The sequence below is a fragment of the Engraulis encrasicolus genome, chromosome 18 (assembly GCF_034702125.1).
Source record: "Engraulis encrasicolus isolate BLACKSEA-1 chromosome 18, IST_EnEncr_1.0, whole genome shotgun sequence".
Classification (NCBI taxonomy): Eukaryota; Metazoa; Chordata; class Actinopteri; order Clupeiformes; family Engraulidae; genus Engraulis; species Engraulis encrasicolus.
Window position 1 is genome coordinate 1,734,783 of NC_085874.1, and position 25,708 is coordinate 1,760,490.

At 41.9% G+C, this 25,708-nt stretch overlaps 2 protein-coding genes across 2 annotated transcripts in view; one reads left to right on the forward strand and one right to left on the reverse strand.

The window, feature by feature from the left end:
* Window positions 1–9,003, reverse strand: part of cdk19 (cyclin dependent kinase 19) — a 78,277-nt gene extending 69,274 nt beyond the window's left edge. The window contains exons 1-2 of the mRNA XM_063222758.1: window positions 8,736–9,003; window positions 1,820–1,895 (exon numbers count right to left, since the gene is read on the reverse strand). Of these exons, the coding sequence (XP_063078828.1) occupies window positions 1,820–1,895; window positions 8,736–8,863 (204 nt within the window). The 5' untranslated portion in view covers window positions 8,864–9,003. The remainder of the gene's footprint in view (window positions 1–1,819; window positions 1,896–8,735) is intronic.
* A 781-nt stretch (window positions 9,004–9,784) lies between these two features.
* On the forward strand, window positions 9,785–24,054 carry amd1 (adenosylmethionine decarboxylase 1). The gene is made up of 9 exons (XM_063222760.1): window positions 9,785–10,085; window positions 14,344–14,430; window positions 16,938–17,064; window positions 17,736–17,838; window positions 17,947–17,989; window positions 18,104–18,248; window positions 18,508–18,600; window positions 19,391–19,546; window positions 19,687–24,054. The coding sequence occupies exons 1-9, from the start codon at window positions 9,976–9,978 to the stop codon at window positions 19,828–19,830; spliced, it is 1,008 nt and encodes a 335-aa protein (XP_063078830.1). The 5' UTR covers window positions 9,785–9,975; the 3' UTR covers window positions 19,831–24,054.
* Window positions 24,055–25,708: the final 1,654 nt, after the last annotated feature.

Here is a 25,708-nt window from a genome sequence, read left to right on the forward strand (position 1 = left end):
GACATAGCACATGAGTGCATGGAAAACAAGCTGAAAAAGAAAGCAGTGTGTTTCAGTGTTTTCTTTGAAATATTCCTTTGCCTTTTTTGTTTTTTTTTAAAGATTTTTTTTTTGGTCTATTACGACTTTATTAATGATAGGACGGTGTGAGAGGTGGACGGGAAGTGAATGGGGAGAGAGACGGGGAGGGGTCAGCAAATGACCCGTGCCGGGAATCGAACCCCGGTGGGCCGCATGGCAGACGAGTGCCCTACCGGTTGGCCACGGCGAGGCTGAAATATTCCTTTGTTTTGATGACACATTGTATTTTAAAATAATTTACAGGAGGATTCAAATGTTGATAATTTTGAAATTATTTCAATGTTTTTTTTTTACATCCGGGCCGGATTGAATCCTCTGGCGGGTTTGTGTGTGAGAGAGAGAGAGAGAGAAAGAGAGAGAAAGAGAGAGAGAGAGAGAGAGAGAGAGAGAGAGAGAGAGAAAGAGAGAGAAAGAGAGAGAATGCAGGTGTGTGAGAGTACAGTATATACGAGTTTACTTTCCCGAAAGGTTTGCTTGACATCCAAACTGGAGTGACCTTACAGTCTTGGTTTGGAACTCTTTTTTTTTCTGCTGAGCATTCTGTTAGCAAACATGTGCTATACAAAGCACATGGGCTTTACATAACACACACAGGCATGCTCAACAGGGCTCTCATACCAGTGAGATAGATGAAGGCCTATGGGAAACTCACACTGGAGAGCCACACACTGCACTGATAGTAAAGACCACTGCCCACGTGGGAAGCTCAAGAGCACAGCCAGGGTTGCCTGACGTGACCGATCATTTCCAGCCCAAAAAATGCTCTAAAAGTGAATGGAGGCACTAAATCCTGCCCAATTTGAACCAAATTCTATTGATTTCTACAGCCATATTGCCCTTTTTACCTGCCAAATGTCGCTTTTCTTTACCCGCATGGCGGCCATCCCAAACAGCCCAATTGATCGGGTAACTGCCCAACCTGGCAACACTGGTCACAGCCACACATTGCACTGACAGTAAAGACCACTGCCCACATGGTCTGCCTAGTGCTCCTGCATGACCTAGCCTTTTTGTCCAGCCTTGTGACTTTCTGATCGCTAAATCTATTATTTCCCCAAAGCGAGAACAACAGGCCTGTGCACTTGGGATAAGACAACTGCCAGTGCTGCCGCCCTTCACACTGGAGACAGACAGGCTCAACACTTGACAGGGCCGAAGAGAAGATTGTCAGGCTTTGATAGCTTCACACAAGCAAAAAATGCATGCCTCCATCATCATGTGCTCCTGACATATCTCAATATGTAAACACAAAGAACACTCTGTAAACACAATGGTGAATGGTACACACACCCTCTGAGCACACTGACACAGACAGACAGACAGACAGACACACACACACACACACAAAGGCATGTGCTGGAGGCGTGAAGTGTGAATTTTGTGACAGCATCATCAGGAATAGCAACAGGCACGCCTCCAAGAGGACCTCAATGAATTTGTGGCATCCAGTTGCCACACTTTAAAGAAACACTCAGTAGGTTTTCCTCTTTGAATGCCCACGACAGCTTTGAAGCAAAACTGTGATTTAGATCACCAATCCAATCAGGAGTTGGGTACTTATCAATACACCTCAGTTTGACACATAGGGTATCTAGAAGTCTATAGTCATAGTCATAGAAATCTAGAAGTGCAGAACTTAAGATGTGTACAAAAAATCAGCCATTGCACTTTGACACTGCAACACAGTCTAAGTGGATGACATTAATCTGTGATAAGATTCATGCTTGTTTCTACTTACTGCAATCTCCCTGCAAGCAGACATCGATATTCCAGTGCCTTCAATTTGTTTCAGTGCATACTCCTTTTCATCGTTCCTGTGAATTAGAAACAGTTGGAGTAAGCAAATTATCGATGAATTCATCAATTATCTGTTGATTGAGCTCATCGATCAATTTACGATTTAATTGATGGGCAGCATTTTTTGCCTTGTCTCAATATTACCTGAAAATTTTTTTTTTTTTAAATTAAACATTTATTTCTTCGTATATTTTTTAATCCAAAGGTGATAGAAATGTTCCCACTCTTCACACACACTTCGCCATGACCATTTCACCTCTTGCCGGTCGAGTTGGTGGTTAGTTGCAATTAATTTGATTTAATCAAATCGTTAGACGAATTATTTCTCACATCCCTGGTTGGAGTGTTAAATGTGTCTCTTGTGGATGAAGTGACTGGGTTGCATGCAGCATAGCTTTATCTCCCTTCCTTCACATCCACACATTACACAGCACTCCAAACAATAACCAAGCCTTGTTGGTCATGCATAAGCAAAAGTAAGTGCATTCAGAATAAAAATGTCAATAGGCACGAATCATTTCTTTTACACACACACACACACACACACACACACACACACACACACACACACACACACACACACACACACACACACACACACACACACACACACACACACACACACACACACACACTTCCTCAGTGTTATCTATCCAAGATAGTGGATTACAGTACGTTGGTAAGAATGGAATGCACAATGTAAAACATTTCAATGCAGCTGAGATTAATCTGTGTCCGAGAATGAAAAGCAAAGAAAAGAAAAAAGAAGCAGGAAGGAAGTGGCACACGTGGCAAACAGAATTTGATTATCAAAGACATTTAGGATAGAGCAGTGTGGACGCATAATAAAATAATATACGGTGATACATTAGGAATACAGATTATCATAAATTAATAGGGAGGCTGCATGAGATTAATCTGAAATATGGTTAAGAACTGTGAAAGAAGAAAAATGTTGGTTATGGCTTATGCCCTTTTGGGTAAACCCCCCACTCCCCCCAAAAAACCCACCCAGTCCATGCTTTCACTGCTAGAGCTGGAAATAACTTCACTTAACTTCAAATTCAGCATAATTTGTGAATACTGAGAATAGAGCAAGTCAGACTAGTCAACTCATCCTTTCAAACTGAACCAACCAACCAACCCTGTGTCAACAACAAGCAAAAGAGAGAGAAAAACCAACGAGGATGTTTAGTTTGCTGCTTGCAAACTTCAGTCGTTTGGTCTTTCTTCTTCTTTGTGTTTAATATTAGGGAGAGTGACTTCAAATATCCAAAAGACACATGATGCAATGAGGCATACCACTAAAAAGACACTGTGGGTTGGTCAGTGGTACCATAGGTGACATAATCAGCTGCTACGGGCAGGGCCGGATTAAGATGATATGGGGCCCATAGGCTATAGGTTGATGTAGGCCCCCGCAGAATTCTGTAATAAAATTAGGTAAAAAAAACCTGTAGGTTGACTGTGTCAAGCCAGGTATGAGTATTAACTTGATTGAAAACTCAAACTCCATAACAGACTAATTTTAAAATTCCACATCTTGTCACAATTCTACAATTATTGTAGCATTTTTTTCCAATCAGGAGGGGGCCCCTAGGCTGTAGCCATATCTACCCTGTGTATTAACTCGGCCCTGGCCATGGGTGCAAATTCCAGGTGGTCATGGCGTGACAGAAGGCAGGTTTCTTTTTTTTCATATGTGATCTCGACTTGTTACAACAGAACGGTGTCCTTGCCCTTTTCCATGGACAATGACACTGCCCGAACTATGGCACCGTAACTTAACAATCTTATCAAAATCTCAACAAAAAAATTGCTTCGTAATAAGGATGATTTACCCAAATGAAACAAGATACTTTACTTGGCATGTAGACTGTACATTAATCACGTCTATACTCTAAATTCATATATCAGACCTGTTTCTGTTGCCGTTAAATGTAGACTTGGAACTCACAGCAAAGTTGCTCTATCAAGCCATCAATTGCTTTTGTTGACGTATATACAGGCCTGGGTTAAAGCACAGGCTGCAAGGGGGCCCCTGATTTGCCAAAAAGTAAAAAATTGCAGAACTGTGACAAGATGTGTTATTGAGAAAATAATCTGTCATGTCAAGTATAGTTTTAAATCTTATTAATACTCCTGTCCATAGTTAGCAGACATATCCTTAATTCCTAGCCAGGAATTCTGACACTGCCTATGCAATTTTGATACAAAATTTGCCTTCCAGAGGGGCCCTACGGCAACCTGTAGCCTAGGGGCCCCAGGCCATCTTAATCCGGCCCTGCGTATATAGAACTGCTGCATCATTATAAAGGGTTATTAACATGTACCAATGTGTTTGGAGCATCTTGAATTATGAATGCTCACTCCAAACTATGATGGATTGATAAGTGTTATGGAAGGGGCGAGGCAGGGTCAACGTTGGATTTATTCGTCCAAATGCGCATGAAGTAAAATCATATAGCCTTCCTACAACACAATCAACTTAAACTTTTAGCTGTAATTTAAAAATGTTATGTTTTAAGATTAACAGTGAATTCTGTGCACCACAGAACATCAATAATTGCAACTTTGTAAATCCATTCCCTAGTATGAGTTTTTAGTTTTTGTGTAGACTTACAGAACTAGAAGTGCACAGTTTAAACAGCGCTGCCAATAATTGAATGAGGTACCTTCCACTCTGGGCTTGGACCTTGGCTCTTTTAACCGGGCCACAAGAACACTGTAGGCAGAGAAACTTGACAATCATTGGACTAACATTATCAAAGCATTAAAGTTCATGTGCTGCATGAATGTCTGATAAACTGATTCAGTTTCAGAATCAGTACCTTTCACATGTCGTGCAGACGACATTGTGTTCATAAGAACAAAATGTTTATTAGCTACCATCAGAGGTGTCAAAAGTAAAAGTAGAAGTAAAAAAAGAAACACAGTTTCCTTCCCACACAAGTAATTTATCTGAGTAAACAGTAGATCTGTGTAAGCTTACTTGTCTGACGATCAGCTAACGCACTGGTTGGATCAAGTTTGTGGTGGGTCCTTGTTATGTTTTCAGAGTTTTTTTTAGTTACAATACAGTTCATCCATCCCATTAGTTACAATGGAGTAAATGGTGTAACAGCTATGTAATACAATGCGCAAGTGTTGTAATTACACCGCAAAAGTACTTTTAGTTTTACTTTTGGCAGCTCTGGTTACCATAAGAAGCATAAGAAGTTGATTGTATGCTTTGCATTCATTGGGTAGGCTTTACAAGATTCAATTCAATTCAAAAGCAAAGTTGTATGTCTGTGGTATAACAAGCACATGGCTAAGTGGCCTGGCTGAATAAATGAACTCAAGGGAAGTGGTAAACCTCAATTGGTGAGAAAACCACAAAGTTTTACTCATAATACACAACAGATCATAAGGCTCCTCTTCAAGGGTGTTTTACAGCTTTTCTGGGTTAACTTGAGGATATAGGAACATAGCAGGTATAAAATATTACATGGAAAGAAAAATGTAATCCTAAATAATTTGCACTACCAAAGCCACCAAAACGCAATTTTGACAACTGAAGCCCAGTCTTAAACTCAGGTGCTGGTTACAGGTATGTGGATATATATTTTTAAAATGTGGATATGTTTTTATTCGCTTACGTATAAACGTGAAATGTAAAAATAAAAACTTCATTGAGACAGGTGCATTTTAGCCACCTAAGCCGGATATCTGTAAAAGCGTAGTTTTGAAATATGCTTTCTGGTAAAACTCTGCTTGTAAACGAGAGGCCAAAATCAATGTTTTTTCAAAAATATCCATATACAGGCTCTGGCCATTTTAAACTGGCTACATAATCCTTGGCAGCACACTGTAACAAGTTTTGGGTTAGTTGGAGCGCTTATGGACCAAATTCCAATTGTTTATCAATTCCAAATAATTAAAATGGCAACAGAGGCAACAGAGCAATGATGTTTTTTGACTGCTGTCACACCATTGGTCCAGAGATGCCAAGCCACCATTTGTTTATACCAGGGGTTTCCACCCTTTTCCAACTTGGGTCCCTTACACAAGCATCTGTTCCCCACCTCAGACCCAATAAATAATACAACTCCAATAAATCAATAACACACCCGAAAATATGATTTTGGATTTTTAGAAAATGAATGGAATACCTGGGAATACCTTCAGTGCCTTCACTGTCTTTGTAATTATTTTCAGTGGCTACAATAGCCAAACTAATACCAATACTTTGAAGGCCTTTCTCTCAGTTTCAATGTTGACGTAGTTGCTGCAATTTGCCTTTGTGAGGCAGTACTCATTAGGTACAGTGGAATAACTGGAGTAACAACTAAGTGACACCATGAAGCAGCGTTGCACTCACATCATCAATGTCACTTCTACAACTCTGTTAACACTGGAGCAAAGGCTAAACAGACAGGCATTTGTAAAGCCCTTTTACATGCTCAGCAGAAAGCTTATTTCAGTTCTGATGCCTCACATCGACTCTTTCACACACTAGGCCTCTAATGTAGGGAGCCAACAAGTGCATCAGGAGCAGTGCAGAATAGTTCACCGTCTTGCTCAAGGACACTTCACGACCAAGTCAAGAGATGGAATGAAAACAAACGACCCCTTGGGTGGGTGCCCAGTGTGACTTCTCTACCTTCTGACCTACTGTGCCTTCAGATATATCCCTTCTCGGACAGAGAGGTTAATCAGGCAGTGTAGAAGCCAAATGAATGAAAATAATACACTTGTAATACACTTGAAATAAACCAGGACATCAAAAAGAAGTTGCACTAAAATCGATTATGATACATTTGAGGCCAAAGCATGAAGATGAGGAGTAAGAAATCCCTCAAAGCACAACTTACACAACTCCGTGCCACAATCTTAATCAATTAAATTAAATTCTTTATTTATATCCGACACAAAACGCACGGTCCATATTAAAAGACAGGTTTTCACAAAGATGCTTGGGAAGACATCAAAGTTCTTGTCAGTGTACAATGCACAAACATAAAAGACAATATCAGTTAAAGGAACACTGTGTGAGATTTTTAGCTGTTTATTTCTACTTGTTCATAGTTGCAGTACCTTTTTTGACCATTTCCTGCGGGACACTGTGCAGGAAATGGTCAAAAAAGGTACTGCAACTATGCTGCTCATTGAAATTTAGCCGCCAATTGCCACATTTGATCTTTACATGAAAGTTTACTAAGTAATAAACAAATATTTTCTAGTATGGTCCAAGTACAGTCATTTTTGCAGCTAAAAATGGCTATTTTTGGAAATTCAAAATGGCGGACCATGGAGAAGATCCCCCTTTTCATGTATGAAAAGTGCAATTTTTCCAGTCATAACGAATACTTAGAATTTGATGGTGGTGGTAAGTATTCATGAAAAAGGTAACATTAGTGAATGGGCAGCATGAATCCTGGAAATAAACAACTAAAAATCTCACACAGTGTCCCTTTAAAGACCACCACAACACACCAGTTAAAGGGACAGTTTGGTCAATTTCAACATGCAGTTGTATTGCTCACGCTACCCTTGACTTGTCAGTACCTGTCGATGCCACATTTTTCGGCTCAGCCCTTTCCGAGATATGAGCAATTCTAATGGGGGCAGCGTTTGTTTACATTTTTAAAAAATGAAACATAGGCCAACTCCAAATATTTTCCCAAAAGGTACTGCTGTTTGCTAGTTGTCTGCTGATGTTTTATAACCTTTTGGACGTTTTTGGGAATAAATAAAAATGTTTTTTTGAAATGTAAACAAAGAGCTGCCCCCATTACAATGACCAGGATCTCGGAAACGGCTGAAGAATAAGGAAAAAAAATCTCAGGCACTGACAAGTCCAGGGTAATGTGAGCATTACAACTGCATGTTGAAATTGACCAAACTGTCCCTTTAAGTTTAGTTTAAGTTTGACATCTTAACACATGACCATTTCACCTTAGGCAACCTCTCTCCCATTACATTAGTTGACCATTGACACTTTCTAAAACTATCTACAGTATATTAAACAATTTCTCTTGTTTCAAACCTTTGGAGTGCGGGTGGCCTTTTCACACCGGAGAAAAAAACTTTACAATAAAGAACATTACCCACTCGTCTCTGCATTAACAAGCCTGGCAGCTTACTTTCTTATTTCAAGTTCAAAAAGAGTACACGTTTTTCTCATTAACATTTTAGTAGGCTATGCATGTTTGTTTTGTAATCGCACTATAGGGCCCAACATCAAGGTTACATGTGTTGTGTCTGGAATATGAATAAACTCTGAAATTCAGTCTGGTAATTCAGTTGGAGTATTGATGTGAAAATATTGGGGTGCCCTTACCCTACAATACAAACATGTTAATTATCTGAAAAGTAAAGACCCTGAAAGGGACATGGGCTACATGCTTAAACTTCAGAAGAGGCAGAACCAGAGGGATATTGTAAGGCGTTCAAGTTCAAATCACAATTTTTAAGTGAGTTAGGCTCCTGTTCAACTTAATTTAAGTTGAACAGGAGCCTAACTCCTTTCCAAAAACAAAATTGATGTTTGCATTTCCACAATACTCTTTAGTCTCTTACGCACAGATAGTCGTTAACTGGATTACCACTTGTCAAAAACTGCCTGTCTAAAGAAGTGGTTTCAAAACCTCCTGTCCCTAAAGCGTCTGACAAAAAATAAACATCACAGTGTTGTTTTGGGGGGAGGACCGATGTGAGAGTGAGTGCGTAGCCTACATGAAAACAAAACAGCCAAGGGAAGCACAGGCCAATTCAAACAACTCCTTGGTCGACTTGCAAGGGTGCCACGGGCGAAATGTTGATGAAAATGCAATCAAATCCCAGTAAACAGTGACATATTCCAGCTCGCTTACCCGTCTTTGCGTTTAGCTTTATAAACGTGCCCGTAGGTGCCTCGACCCACTTTGCAACCTTCATATTCGAACAGATCTTCCACCTTCTCTCGATCGGCCGCGAGCTTTGTTTTGAAGTCGTAATCCATTTTAACCCATAAATATATCTTAATTTACAATAAAATAAAATATTAATTATTACATGCATTAATTAAATAATCTGGTCGTTTTATTCCCCCACCATTTCCTTGTTTGGGATTTTGGTCTGCTCCGCTTAATGTTCACTGGCTCGTTGGCGTTTTTTATTGGAGCGCAAGGATATCTGGGAAACAGCGTTTTTGACCACTACACTGTACCTGTGTATGAGGAGGTACGCGCTTGGTTTAAACTACAATCTGCACATCGCGTTGTGGTTGCAGCACGTGCGTAGTCATACAGGTTTTGGGGGGAAATCGTGGACATCGCTGTATGCACTTTCCCCCCCACAGCTGAGACAGAGCAAAGAAATACCTTTACATCCAACTTCAATTTAAAACCTAATTTTTACAGACTACTGTTAAACGCAGTTACAAATGTTTATTGTCTCCCATATAATTACTGGCACCCACTTGAATTAACAACTACCGGGCATTTTCTTAATCAATTAAATATAATAAATATAATAGCCTGGTAAGACTGTTCTTGCCACCTGCCGCTTTGATTCCAAGGTAGCTCGTGAATTCGATTTGGACTCCACTCCTCCAGCTAATACAGAATCAGTGGACATAATGGTGCATTATACTACGTACAGTCAATTTGTTGCTCTGCTTTTCTGGAAACATTTAATGCACTCTTAGTTTAAATGGTCACATATTCCCTTATAAATAGCCTGTGAGAAGAAGCCCGCCATGAACGGTTTCATTCCTAGCAAATGTTGTTACGCAATCTTGATGTAATTGACAGCTTCTGAACCCAATCAAAAATTACAAAGGAGGAGCTCTAGACTCTGATACGTCCAACTTGAAGATGACGTATGCGAACTGAAGATAAAACCACCGCGCACACTTCATTCTGCGCTTTACACAGTATGGCCGGCGATATTAGCTAGCACTCGCTCACTGTATTCTCTGTAAAAGGGGAAGACCGTAAAAATCAAGAAACTACATCTGGAATCGCTAAAGGACTGTACCTAGACAATAAGTTATAACTATCAATCAAGGACTAATTAAGTTGAGAAAGTAACCAACGTATATTTTCTGCTGTTGGTGTCTGTTGTCTCACGATGGAAGAGAACGGTGCACACTTCTTCGAAGGGACGGAGAAGCTTTTGGAGGTGTGGTTCTCCCGGGAAGATGAGACCAAAGGAACGGGGGACCTCCGCACCATCCCAAGGTTAGTATTAGATGATTCTTGTGACATTTACAGAAGCAAAGAATATGGTGTCGCATCAAGTTAGTATAACTTGCCTTGTCCACCACTTCAATAGGATTCAACGTGACATTAGCAGGGACTCGTTTGTCATTTACTTGTCAGCCAGTGATGTAAAACCATTCGCTTGATGCGATAGACAAAAGTTACTGTTAAATCGTTGTCAACTGTTTTCCATTTTCGTTTGGTGCCTCCTTCCTGAGGAAAATGGATCAACTCAACGACGACTTTCTCTGTCTCGGCCCACAGCAACCAAACCAGCTTGCTACCATCCCCCATTTTTCAATTTAGATAACATTTAAGTGGCTTACATCGACTGTCACTTGTCAGACCACCATATCCGGTAATATTTATACTCGCATGTTTCACAAGTGATCAGGTCGATGTTTGCATTGAACAGTTTTATGTGCAAGTTTGGATTGTGAGGCAATGAATGAATGGATGGCAACATTACTAGCTACTTCAATTGCTAACCAACCATCCGAGTAAATCTGAAGTCTGGGATCACGTTTTGTACAAACATCATGGTTTAGCTGTCTGTGTTACAATTTGCTTCAATATTCCTTCTCGTTGTGTATCTTCTAATGTTCATAAACATGTTCAGTCGGCTCCCATACAGTCGAATTACAAGTGCGCCAACTGAGGTTGTAGTGAGTCATTGCTAACACTGCTAGCTCACGCGCTAACTACTATTACTCAGCGACTGCGTATTTTCCCCCATCTGAGGCACGCGCACGCAGATTGTAATCTTCCGAATACATTTTAGCAATCCTACTGATGCTATAGTGTAACGGAAGGAAAGTCATTTTAGTCAATTACAATCATGCCGGGCACCATCCGTAAATGTATGTCCCGTCTCTTATTTGTGTGACGCATGTGGGCCTGGTGAGCATGTGGCAGTGCACTGTCCGCGACAAATACGCAGTTGGTTCCTAGCGAGATGCCGCAATGCCTCCTCAAGATTTATAACCTCTGCAGAGACGTTTGGGCCCACGGCGAGCCGGGCAAAAGAACACTACGCAAAACATTGATTTAGCTATGCCACGTTCAACTCGTCTACCGAATGTGCATTTGTTAACATGGATCATTCTGCGCAAATGAAATCACTAGACCACGCAGCCTCCGACTTAAATACAAGAAGTCAACCGACTATACTTTCATTTGAACCCCCAGTGGCCACCACGTGGTACTTGATCTACAAGGCGGTTACCAGCACATCATGGAACAAAATATAACTCCAAACGTGCCCTTCAAATGGCCTGGGTCCCTGAACACCCGTCTACGACAAATGCCTATTGATTCAGATGCTTTCTGCTGGCCGAAATTTTACCGCTGTTGAAAACGAATGTTTCACGTTTTATGTTCGCTTTCTCCTCCCATGTTGCCGATTGGTTGGGAACACATCGACTCGGGAGTATGGCCGTAGTATCTCTACAACTGTGTCCCGATGGGAATGCTTTGCCAAGTTGATCGGAGAGTGAGACAGATGTTGGGACACGGTGGGAGAGTCAGACAGACAGACGAGTCGACAGCATAGGAACACGCTGGGGGAATATTGATTGGCCGCGTCGTAAGAGTATTGAGTTCATGATTCCTTTTGGCTCGAGCGCAGTGGGGTCCGCGTGCCAGTTAAAGAGAACCAGGCTGCACTTCACTCTCTTGTGCGGTGTTTGAATGAGGACTTTGAAACTTGCTGCTTTTCACCACTTGCCATGTTCTGAAGAAAGTGAAGATGATTTTAATGGAGACTTTTCCATTAGGCCTACATACCAGGGAAAGTAAACACTTATTGAGTGAATGGAGGTTTTAACCTGAAGATGACTTGTAGTGACCACTTTCCTTTGAATAAAAAGAAGTTCCAAATCCTACTTGTAGTTAGACCAGTCAGAGGGGAAGGGTGACTTGGAGTATGAGCTTAGCATTTCAACCTTGCAATAATGGCTGAGGGAAGCAGCCAGTGGTTCAGGGGAACTGCAGCTTCGGGCAATGTCCAAATAAGTACATGAGAACATCTGATTCACAAATTTCACTTGGCCTCTAACTCCCCAGACAGCTTCTCCTGGTAAAAAAAATGGTTGTCATGTCGCATTGTTTTTGGTCACCCGTCTGAGAGGGTTAAGTTGTAGTTAGTTCGTTTTTTTGTTTTTGTTTGTTTTTTCAATTTAATGGTTGTGTTGAATTTATGCTGGCTTAAACATTTTTCACTTCAAAGAGTTTCATGTGCATTTTATTTCTTCCTAGACTGTCTTGCAAAATCATACCCTCTCCCATGTAGTTATAAGTCAGTCTGTTGGTTTATTTTTGCACTTGCACATTCTTGTACAGCTCCCACATTCCAGTGTGTGTGGCCACATAATTAAAATTGCAAGTGAAGTGATTCCTCACATTATAAAAAAAGAGGTATTGCAGATTTGACTGTTGCAGCCAGGTGGTGGTGAAAACGCATGCATGTGGCCACTTTGTCAGTTTTGTCAAGTTGGCATTCAATTTCACCATAGGCGACACTGAAAGACCAAACTGCCATTTCTCAAGCCCCCCTCGACAAAAATCCTGCTCATGTTGAGCACCACCCCTAACAGACAGTCATGGGGAAGGACTCGCAGGGACATGGCATTAGACGGCCTATTGTCACCGCTTTTTGTCCACGTGTTGCATCAGTCAGTCAATCAGTCCTCTCCGGTCTTGGAAAAGGTGTCACAGAGCTGGCCAGAAATAGCCACAGTGTCAGTTTTCCTCCCCCCTGACACACGAGATACTGGAGCTGGTCTCCCTTTGACAGTTGTGCGGTTCGGATTCGGAAGTGCTGCCAGAGTGAGTCTCTGCCGTGCAACTATGAAGTAATGGAACTGAAAGGGCCATTTGTTTGGGATGGTGTCACCACAGCTTACTTTGTAACATTGGAACTTTGTAACATGGAAGTGTTTTGGTGTAATGTTTGTTTGCCGTACATCATTACTTCCGCATAAGTCCCCTGAAATAATGTCAACATTGTAGCATAGTGTCTTGTTATCCTGTGCAATGTAATGCATGTTAACACACAGTCAGGCCAATCAGGCTTCAGCATGGTATTTCTCTCCTGAAATGTAGGCGTTTTTTTGGTGGATAGAGCTCTGTGCTTATTGACTGGACTGACTGAACACAGTGCTTTCGGCCTGCCGCTGTTCTTCACCCCATACAACAGGGATATTTACTACCTGAAGGTGCCATTTGTGTTTGATGTCATCTGCTGCTGACTTTAGAGGTGGAAAAGAGCCTCTTGCAGCTGCTGTTCCTTAGCACTCCTGCCCTGAATATGGAGGTTGTAAAATGTGTGCGTACACACACACACACACACACACACACACACACACACACAGTGCTTTAGCCCTGGCTTCTGTGCTTCGGACATTGCTGGGACATGTTCAGCAGCATCCTCCCTCTCTGACCTGTGAGGAGCCATGGGCATGTTTTCTTTTCTCTTCTTAAAAGCCCTGAAGTGGAAAGCTTAGTTCAGCAGCCCCAGTGCAGTGAAGCGGCAGCAATCGAGGCTTCCCTCAAAGTAGACCAGTCAAAGGCTGCTGCAGTGCCAGTAAGTTTTTACCCTCTGCAGACTCTGTCCTTGAGTTGTAATGGCAGGTGGCCAAACGGTGTGGCAGAGTAGTTGTGTAGCCAAACTCCTTTCACCGGTTTCTTTTCTTCTTTTATCTGTACTGCATCAGATTAATTGAAGTTTAGTTTAAAAATGAAGAAAAACAGTGTTGCTCTCTAATGCTGGTATTGCTGCAGTGTATTGTGAGAAGAAAAAAATATTGCTCCTGGGAAATGTGTTGAACATATTACCATATATTTTACAGTCAAAATATCAACTTGATGCTTTTGTCTATCATTTTGATCGCAAGAACACAACTTTTCCGGAGCCCGTGAAGAGAGAAATGAGGGGGGGGATGAATGAGGCCTATAACTCGGATTTTGGTGTTTTGTTAAAAGGACTGTGGTGACATATAATGGTTAAATAACCGTGTGCCAAATGGAAGGTTTACTCTCCAAGTTGGCACTTTTATCACACCACTTCAGTACATCATTGGGACATTCAAATTCGTTGTCCTCATCATGTCATCAACCTCAGATTTAAGGCAGTCATAGTTCTGTATTTGCCATATGTGCGCAGACTTATTAGTGAAGACACATTGGAACTCTGTAGGCCCTCTTAACTAACCCTTATCATTTTTTCCATGTTTTGCAGGTTTGAGTGGGACAAGCTCTTGGAGAATGTGCATTGTTTGATCATAAGTGTGACAAAAACTGACAAGCAGGAAGCTTATATACTCAGGTAAGTGTCCTTGTCTGCCTCTCTCGTTCACCTTGTCGTTGGCCCTTTCCCTTTTTACTCTCCGTGGATTAGTCGGCAGGGATTACTCGGAGCAGCCCAGGGCACAGTGTCACAATGACTTGGGTGCTTGAATCAGACTCAGACTCTGGCTCAATCCATAATGTTCCCTTATTCACTACATGGGGCACTAGGAAACCAAGCAATGCCACTTGCCTATGTACTGAGTGCACGTTTCATTACCTTTGGGCATCAGAGAGAGAGGGAGAGCTGGAAAGAACACTCGCTCTCAAACATAGAATCTGCCAATACATTGAGATCATTGCTGGTGACGACTCGTGATCTCACACCTTTTTTGTTCCAGCCAGTTATTCCTAAACAAACCAATCAAATACCTATCAATTCTGGATCCAGCATTTCTACTTGTTCTCAGGGCTCTAAATAAACATTTTTCATCACCAGCCGAAATGGCTGGTAGATGTTAATCTCAATAGCCAAACACACACTCACTAATGGGTCGGAGTGGCTAGAAAGTTGGTCTTTTCCACCAGCAAAGACATTTTAATTGCTCTTGGTCGGTTGGCTGGTGTTAATTAGAGCCCTGCTTGTGACATTGGAACCTGTAAAGCCAGTTCACCTGAAACCAGACACACTAGTAGCAGAAAACATGTAGTCCAGTCGTTTGGCCCGTTCTGGTGACCCCGTGACCCTGAGTCTGACCTGTGTCGAGACCCCCTGCTCTGGGCTCTAACATACCCGTGATAACACAAGGGGTCAAATGTCAACACTTTGGAACAATGCAAGCTGAATAGTTTGCTGACCTAAAAAAAAAGCTTTGGGAATGTAAAACACTATCTGTTCAGTGGGGTGTGTTTAGACTAGGTTCATTGAGGTAAGCAAAGTACATTAGTGCAGCATAGGGAAATCAGGGAGAGCATGCTACACACCCAAATACAAATGACCAGTGTGTATAATTCCGGGTGGGAATCAACCTGTTTTCTCATCGTTGATGAAAAGAGGAGAGATTAGCCAATGATGCATTGGAGAGATCCCCCCCACCGCCTTCTCAGTTCACTGTTCCCTTGCTACCGAGCCTCCTCTCATCCTCCTCCATCTGATCCCTCTGTTTTCTTTACCTGTCTCTGTCTGTCTCTGTGTGTGAGTGCGTCTCTCTCTACCTCCTCTTTTTCGCTGTTTGTATTTTCTCGCCTCTCTAACTCCCACCCTCCCTGCTACTGTTGTCATGGGAACACTGCCTACCTCCCTCCCTCGGCAACGAGCCCGTCTTTGCTGACGCGTGTCTTCGCCCTGGAGAAGAGCCCTCCCTGAGCTGCTCCCATTTTGAATGACTTAAACTATCCAGCCGTGTTTTGTTGCAAGCTGCACCTAAAAGCCAGCCAGAAGCCTTGCTTGTCAAAAAATAATAATTATGAATTGATTATATGCTGTGTTGACGTCATGACATTCTGAGGCAAAACGGTTGTAATAATATAATAATATAAAATTATTATTTTAAACCTATTTTAACCTGCACCTAAAAACCAACCAGAAGGATCAATCAGATTAAAAGTGTGAATGTGAGGAGAAGTTTGATTTAAATGCTGTGTTGATGTCATGGCACGCAAGTGGCTCTTTAGGTCTACCTGTCCCTTCTCTCCTCTGACTAAGCAACATTATTTTTCATCGCTCATCTTCCCATGCACGCCCTTAGCTACAGTCACATGATATCCCCAGGCTCTGCTGCCCCTCAGCCAACGCCCTCTGATTGAGGTCAAGCCTAGAACAGCGAGCGTGTTCTCACCGGACCCGTGGTAGCGACGTGCTAATCTGTTTAGTGTTGTCTGATTACTCAAGTGTGGACCGCAAGGAGCTCCGAGACGTCAAAGGGATCGCTCAGGGGGGCGGGCCAGTTATTGTGGTCTGGTTTGTCACGTCTGTGGACAGCGTAGACCTAATTAACTTAGACAGACAGACAGGCAGACAGATCAGAGTAGAACCTGTTCACTGACTGTACATCCCTGTGTGTGTGTACAAAAGTGTGTACGTGGTGTAGCTGCTTCTATTTTGGCACGTCATTGACGACCCAATGCCACGAGAGCACAACCTGCTGGATTAGCGGAGCTCCTAGCACAGTGATCTCATACAGTGTGACTTGCTATCATATGATCTTTCAGATCGATTAAGATCATTTGCCGGACAGCTAAAATGCAGACAGCCTAAATTTGACAATTGGATACTTGACTTGCAGTGGTGATAAGTATTATGAAGGATGTGGAAACTCACATTTTGAGCAAGTGTCACAAAGTCAGGAGAAACACTTCAAGCGACGTTTATGACGAGAACCGTTCCAGACCCACATATGAAAAACGTCATCAGTGATATTCGAAGTTGACATATTTGAGCACTTGCCTAATTCACTCATTTATGTATCTCAATAGTTACTGCTACACTCTCAATGCTCGTTGTGGAATGAAACTGATTTTCTTTCTTCCTCTCTCTTATCTCCGCAGTGAGAGTAGCATGTTTGTCTCCAAGAGACGTTTCATTTTGAAGACATGTGGTACCACCCTCTTACTACAAGCACTGGTGCCCCTGCTGGAACTTGCCAGAGAGTACTGCGGCTTTGATGCCATCGAGGTAAGTGGGCACAGGATGTCTACAGGTTTCACAAAGTGAAAATTAAGACATATGAATGCCATTAAAAAAAGATTCCAAGATTATGCCATTTAAAAAAAAAAACAAAGAACTTCCAAGATGATGCATGCAAAAAATGTGACCATTGTAAAGCCCAAGAACCATGCAAGCAATACTACACAGGTTCTGTACATGTGGCTACCGAACAACACAGGGATGATGGAATGATTCCTCCCTAAAATTAAGATCCAATTTAAGACATTTGACAAAAATTGAATTTAATACAATTTAAGCCTTAAGGACCTGCAGCCACCATGCAGGCAACACAAACGCCACAACATTCTTTTTTTTCATATGCCTGCCATAATATCCCCTGAGCTCCTATGAAGACTGACGAATCATCTGTCAATGTGCACGTTAAGTAAAATCTCACCTGCCATTAGGTGAAAGGTATTTGTTAAGCTTGTTTCTGGGCTCTCTTGTAGACAAAGGTATGCCAGTTATGGCGGTGCATGCCAAAGCATGCCAGTGCAAAGTGGTACATTTTGTACAATACCAAGTACTAACCTCCCTCCATGAAGTTGGAAGTGGCTGGAATGAAGCCTGCTTCTACCTTGAGCAGATAGATGGGTATGCCATGGATTAAAAATATACTCCTCTGTGTGCTTTCACAGAATTTCTTCTATTCTCGTAAGAACTTCATGAAGCCCAGCCATCAGGAGTTCCCTCACCGGAATTTCCAGGAGGAAGTGGATTTTCTGAGCCAGATCTTCCCAAGTACGGACCACCACAATCACACTGATGTGTTTCAGGATGCATTGCATTTATTTCACCTGTGTGTGCGGGATAATAATGTTCTCTTCATTTATTTGTTATTCTTCATAGATGGAGCCGCCTACTGCATGGGCCGTTTGAACTCCGACTGCTGGTGAGCAGAACCACTGCCTCAATTCTGATGAATACATTGGGTTTTTTTTGTTTTTTTTATAAGCTACCCTCCCTTAGAGTTAACTGGTGCTACTGCTCTTCTCTGCGTCTCTAGGTACCTCTTCACTCTGGACTTGCCAGACATTTGGGAGAACAAGCACGCGGATCAGACCCTGGAAGTTCTGATGAGTGATCTTGACCCAGCGGTGATGGACCAGTTCTACATGAAAGACGGTGTTTCTGCAAATGATGTCACTCGTGTAAGTACAGCCTTTTTGTTTTTGTAGTCGGTATATAGACACCTAGCCATTTGGGCTGTGCGTGTGTGTGTGTGTACACGCGCGCACGCATAGAGGATGTGTTTCGAAGTTGTTTGTGAAACGTAACGGTTACAGTATTGCACTAGGATGTTGCATGTCCTGCCAATCTTCCTACATTTGGGCACAGAGGTCCCTTGTTAAATACCTTCAGTCATGACCTCATTTTGATGAACTATGTTTTGTTTTGTTTGCAATGCAGATGAGTGGAATTCGTGACCTGATCCCAGGTTCTGTGATTGACGCCACAATGTTCAACCCTTGTGGATATTCAATGAATGGAATGAAAACTGATGTAAGTAATTTGAGAACCTCTAGCAAAATACATCTTGCATCTGAATACATCAATACATCTAAACCTCTTACCACATTGAATGCCACGCTGTGTTTGGAATTTTTGCAGTAGAGTGCCAGCAATTTTTTTCCAACAGCCACAGAATATATTTTTTACAGACATAAAACAGGACTCGTATAAAAGCTGAGAATCTCAGCTTTACATAGGTGAAACTTGCTGCTTTTTTGTAGGAATCTTTTTTCCGAAATTAGCCATAGGTAAGCAAGGGTTAGTTTATCTGCCTCCCAATTGAAACTGAGCACAGTCACCCTACTTAAAACAAGTCAAGAACAGGACATTTATTCTCTGTGGTGCGAAGTAATCATTGCAAAAAAGGTTTTCCTTCCAAGTGTTGAATCCAGGAAATATACAGGCTTGATGTATCTTTTTCTAATAGACAATTTTTCCCCCCCTCAAGTTTTCAAAACAAGAGGCGGCTGGTGGCACGAAACTTTGATAAGCCTAGCTATCAGCTGGTTACTACTCTGTTACAAACAGAGCAGGTGGAGGGAGCCAATTGGGGGCGTCTCATTTTCACATCACGGATATGCATGATAAAGACTGGGAAAACTTGTTGTTTGTCCACAAGCCACTTTACTAGCCTCCAAAGACTGCTTGAAACAAAGCAACCAGATTTTTATTTTTTTCACTAAACAGATCCATAATGCATTCAATAATAATGAGCACGGCAATATTAATAAAATGACGATGGAATTAGATCTTTAACGATTCCTTGCATTTTGTGTTACAGGGAACTTACTGGACAATCCACATCACTCCAGAGCCAGAGTTTTCCTACGTTAGCTTCGAAACCAACCTCTCCCAGACATCCTATGATGACCTCATCCGCAAGGTTGTGGATGTTTTCAAGCCAGGGAAATTTGTGACTACGCTTTTTGTCAACCAAGTAAGTTGGTCTAATGCCAGTATGCTCAAATACTGTATGTCCCGTTATGAGCAAGTTGGCACATTTCATAACATTTACAGAAAACTCTAAATTAATGTTTTGCTCCTTTCCTTTTTTGTCCCCGTTTTATCTTCCTGCAGAATTCCAAGTGTCGCAGTGTCTTTTCCTCTGCCCAGAAACTCGAGGGCTTCAAGCGTCTGGATCGCCAGTTGGCCCAATTCAACGACTACAATTTTGTTTTTAACAGTTACGCCAAGAACCGCCAGCAAAACCAGCAGAGCTGAACGAGAGGAATGAAGAAAAAGCGTAAAAAGAAAGGCAGGTGCCGAGGGCGATTGCTCGGCTTCTGTCTTTTTCCTCCTCCTCCTCCTCCTCTTTCTCTTCCTACTTCTATCTCCTCTGTTCTTCTGTTATTTGGTGTTGAGGTTCTTGGCTGTAATGAGAATAATAATAGTACCAAGGCCAAGAGGTTTAGTTTCCCCTTGTCGAGTTTGAATTGTACACATCCTACTACTTGTACCTATGACTTAGCTGTATTGCATGAAAGCTCTCCCGTTTGTGTAGATACCTTAGCTCACTCTTGCTGTGATCTTGAAGTGCATGAAGAGGAATGGCAGCGGCTCGGCTCGGGGCGGTGGGTGAGGGTGTCGGGGCTTCTTGCCCCCCCACCCGTCCGCCGCCACGGCCACGGCCCCTTCCTGCAGGTGTCCCCCCTCATCCCCAACAGACAAGGCTTCCGAGCCCACTAGGCCTGAACCCTGGCATGCTGAGATTGGAAACTCAAAATGTGCTCATTGTGTGGGTCTATCCCAAACCTCCCCCGGCTGTGCCTCATATTGTTTGTGTAATATACATATACGTCATTGTATCGATAGCTTTGTGTATCCTGACCTCTCTCAAGCAGGCATTCATTCTGCAAAGACGGAAAAAAACCCTATTTTTAGATGAAGTGTTGCTGCCTTAATCAGGGCAATGTTACGAGTTGCTTGAGTTTTCACTCTTTCACCCTCCCCATCTCCCACTTTTTTCATACCCTGCCCCTCCATGTGTATCATGCCTTTAGCCTGCGCTCAATAGCTGGGATGGTACTGCATTGGTTGGATGCATTCTTACTTTGTTGAGACCATTTATTGCCCATTCAATTGTAAGCAAATCTAACACTAAGCTAAGAAATGTATATACATTTAATAAATGAAATGTAGTAATGATAATAAAGTGCCACGTAGAGTACCTAATGAAGTTTTGCACTGAGGTTGGATTTGGAAAAAGTACCAGTAGGTGAATGTGCTTGACCAAACTCCCAGGATTGCACTAGCATGAATGTAGCTACATGTGCACACCAGGGGGCTGTTCTTTAATTGGGTCAGTCTAGTCACACCACATAACTCATCTGCCCCCACCCCCGCTCCCCACCCCCTTGACAATCGGCTAAAAATAAAACCACTCTCTTTAGAGCAAAAGACAATGCCAAATTGAGACGATCATCCATGTTTGGTTGGTCTGTAAAGGTAGATGGACATCCACCTATTTAGATTACGTGACTGCTCTGCACTTTGGAAGAACTTTCAAGAGTTTGGAGGGGTGCAAGTGTAAAGGATTTCCACTACCAGCAGTTGTCCCCCCAGTTCATTGAAGACCTCAGCGCCACCATGTGGTCATGCTGCTAATTCACTGTCCTATCTTTCGAGTAATCCAACCTGACACCCACTCAAGTAACTCTTGGCTGGGTGGCAGGTTGGCCGTTTCTGTGACGGTGTGAAGTTGAATGTAGTTCAAGGACACTGAAGATTTTAACTCCATTTTCTCGAGTTTGAATGTAGTTTCAGTTGTAAAAAGGGAATGGAATGGGCATATGGTGGTGCTGCAGGGTTTTTTTTTTTTTTTTTTTTAAAGGCCATGGTTCTCAACCTTCTCTGGAGAATGTCTTATGAATACTGTGGACACCTTAAAAAAATTGGGCTCTACACCTAGTTTTGCTAGTGGGAATGATTGAGGTGGATTTTTTTTTTAGGAGGTGGAGTAGCGCAGTTTAAAAGTTTGGGGTGGTAGAAAGAGTAGGAGGGTACCCATTTACCTCTTTCTGCCCCTACCCACCCCCCAATCCTCTCAGGTGGCGTTGGACTGTAGGGGACCTCTCCCTTCTCCCTCTATCACGTCATGGTAATTGGCAGCAGTGAGTTCCAATGAATCGGGACTCTTTTGCTTAGAACAGCGCTAGCCCAGCAAAGCACTTTCTCTCTCTTTGTGAAACAATGCATGTCCAGCTCTGTCCTCTATCTCTCTCCCCCTCTCTTGTTCTATCCCTCGTTCGTTTTCATATCCCCTCTCACTCTCTGTGTGTCTCTTTCCCCCTCCTGTACTGAAACGGTAAGCCCACACAATGGGCCCCATCCAATCTGAGCATGCCAGGGTCATCCCGGATCATTCCACAACCTAACTGTTGCATAAACTGCCGTTTTATTAATTTTATTGTGCTCAGACTTTTTTTTTTCTCTGTCCCACCCCCCCACCATACCCCACCCCCCAGTAACGAACTGGTCCCCCAAATGTGACTCCTCTGCACTTTTTTTTTGGAGGTTGCAATCAATGCCCCCCTTTTGTTTACGTTTGACGGAAAGATCCTGTGTTCCAATGGTGCATGTGACTACTAGTGCTGCGTTGCTTGACAGTTGTATGTGCTGCATTTCCCGTTTCCTCATGTTGTAAAAGGTAGACAAAAAGAAAAGGAAAAGCTAAAATCAATGTACTTTTTCCCTCACTTCCTCCTTAGTTGCATATTATAAAATGTAAAAGAAATTGAAAGAAAATGTAGCTGATGGGAGTGGGGCATCCTGATGTTTTTATGAGAACAGTTGGTGACTCCTTCCTGTATTTTTTTTTCTTTCTCTTTTTTTAATTCATCCCCATTTTAAGTGCTGAAAGCAGGTTTGACTATTCATTTTTGTGTTAAAGGGGGGTGGGGAAAGGGAAAACCTGTGTGGGCTTTTTGTCATTGGATTTCAGTTTTGCTGAAAGGCATTTTGAAGAGAGGGGGTACTGTTCTGTCCCATTGACCAGGCCCATAATCTTCATGAAGCTTCTCCCCACCAGAGACTGCAGTCTGAGTGAAATGTTGCTGACTTGAGCGCAGGATTGAGAAGAACTGGCTTGGAGAATAGAGGAACTAAAGCCCTAAATCTGCTTTCAGCACTGTGGGTTACTTTTTTACATTTTTATTTTTTGATTATTTTTGTGATTCATAAGGGTATGAACGAGTTTTTAGGTAGAGAGGGAAGACGGATGAAGCTCCTATAAGATTCTAAAGGATGCGAGTTGCACACTGTTTTGAAAACCGACACAGACTTAGTTTCTGAAGAAGAATGTGATATATATATTTTACAAGCGGACCACTTTTGTTGAAGCAAATCGCAACATCTCTTTGGCAATGGAACCCGCGCAATGTTGAGAAAGTCGGCACATTATCCTCCAGTAAGACCTGTTGTGGATTGAGGAGTGGTTTTGTACCAGTTTTAAACTTGTTTTTCTTTGCCAGGACCAGCGTGTGGTCCCGTTTGCCATTTGAGATGAAGCGAGGCTTCATGATCGCCATAGCAGCATAGCGGCAGCCATATAGTTCTATAGGAGCGCATGATATGATGTATGCTACCAGAGAGGACTTAAGCGTAAGCACTTGTCAACCAGTTAAAAGCTTTCACTTTTTGGATGAAGTCATATTTTGAGCAAAAGTTTGAGAAGTGGGTAATACCAGTTAACAAGGTTTTTTTTTTTCCTTTGTTTACTTTGAAATTAGAAAAAGATGACTAGTGACATTTTTTGCAGTCAAACTATTTTTTTACAATATTTTTTTTTTGTAAGGGATGCATTTCTGCTGCGGACCAATTGCATATTTTTTATTTTGTCAGTGCTTTTTTTATTTTCAATGTTGGGAAAACCAGTGTTCCAAACTTATAAGTTGTCTGAAGTTTAAGCGGCTAGATAATCAAATCATGTTGGGTTTTTTTCCGTTTATTTTTTTTTATACAAATACATCCACTATTTCTCTACCTTTTTCCTGGTGTGATGCAAGCCCAGGGATAGGCAGAATACCCCCCTACCCTACTCCCCACCCACCTCCTCTTCAGTGAGGAAGGGGGCAATGGCAGGATTTGGGGTCCATTCCATTATCCTAACTCCTGTCCTTGACTTGCGCTTGTGGCCTCGCGCTTCGCTGACTACCTTCGTGGACAAAACGGTTTCCCCTGCTGTCAGCCTAGACGCAAACTCTTTTGAGGGACATCTCCCTCATTCAACATTTCAATTGCCCCATTGTGAGATATTGAGGAAAACTTCTTTGGTCAATGAGGTCACAAGCACAAGTCGAGGATGGGAGTTGGGATAATGGAAAGAACCCGTTGGTGTATCAGGACGTGTCGAAGGGAAGGCTTGCTGTTCTTATTCTCTGCTTGGTCAAGATGTGCTAAATATATCTGTACTGAGCTTGATGCATTAATAAAAAAGACAAAAATGCACGCCGTCTTGACTCGTCTTTCCGTTCACACCCTTCATCTGTCTCACACAAACACAGTTTAAGAAATCACAACAAACAACTCAAGATTGATCACACTGGATTTCTATGGTTACTTCATTTACAAGTAATCTCCTTAGCTTCAGACATTGAGTAAACGATTAGTTACTTAAATGCAAATATTTTGAATTAACATGATTGGCCCAAATAAGTTGGAACCAGTTTAAAGAGCCTCGCGCACCCTCCTACGTACTTCCGCCAAGAGACTTTAAATGGTAGTATTAGGATGGTCATGACCAGGCTAGTTTAAAGGTGCATTAGGTAATAATTTTAGCAGTTCATTTCTACAATTCATGCTGCCCATTCACAAATGTTAACTTTTTCACAAATACTTCTCCATTGTCCACCATTTTTAAATGTCCAGAAAGACCTTTTTAGCTGCAAAACCTACTGTATTGTGGTCATTCTAGTAAATATTAGTTTCTTAGTAAATATTCATGAAAAGATCAAATTTGACAATAGGCAGGAGAGTTTTGATGAGCAGTATAGTTGTAATACCCACTCTGGCCACAATCCTATACAGTGCACCATTAAGTACGGCATGAAATTGGCATGCAATTTAATGGCATAAGTATGAAAAGTGTGTATCTAAAAAAAGTGCTTTCAAAAGAAAACAATCTCTAACATTTCTACCACCAAGGCTAATTTGATGGGGGTTTGGAAGCATCATGGATTGTGCTGTATTAAATAAATGAAATCTTGAATCTGCCCTGATACTTTCTTATTATAGTCCATACTCGTCAAACACTAACCGATAACAGGCCCGATGCTGCTATTACACAAAACGCAACATCTTATGATTTGTTAACTTGAAAGTACCATGGGAAAAAAGCGCCGCCTCATACATTTACTAACAATTAAATGTACATGGAAATGGACAGTAAATCAAATATCACAGGTGGAAAAAACAAGTCTATGTACAGAAATGAATGAATGTACTTGTAGTGGTTTTCAAAAAAAAGTGGTATCATGCATACCTAATGAAATCATATACTTAATTAATACTGTATGCATGTCTACAGCCTTATGTGGTCAGTGTCTCACACTCCAGCATCACTTATTTGCCTTGATAATTTTTTCATTTTCAGCCTCAACAATATCCCAATGCATGACATTTTAAAACACTTACTGTATTTCAACATGGTGTGATTAGGGAGTTGGTCATGCGATCATCATGGCAGAGTTTTGATGTTTGCATGACTCTGGGGGCTGAAGGGGAGTGAATACTCTTAAGGAAAGGGAAAAAAATAGTTAAGGCAATATGATGCAAAGAAAATCAGTTGGGGGATTGTTGCACTGACTAACAGCTAGGGAAAAAATGAGCTTCCACCTGTTTTGCATTGTATCCCTCCATATCAATTTACCCAGGTGGAGACCCCAGTTTTAAAATAATAAAAAAACAGCTTCCACATAACCTTATCAGTTTTCTAGTCAGCTAATTTCAATGAGTTCAGCTCACCAGTCACTTGGCAAGTGGACTAGTAGCCAATTACTGGAAACACTGGTAAATGAATAGGTAGAGGTCATGCATACAAACAACATTAATATTTTTATATCCATGCATGTGCTGTCCGGTGTAAACGTCAGCTGAACAAAAT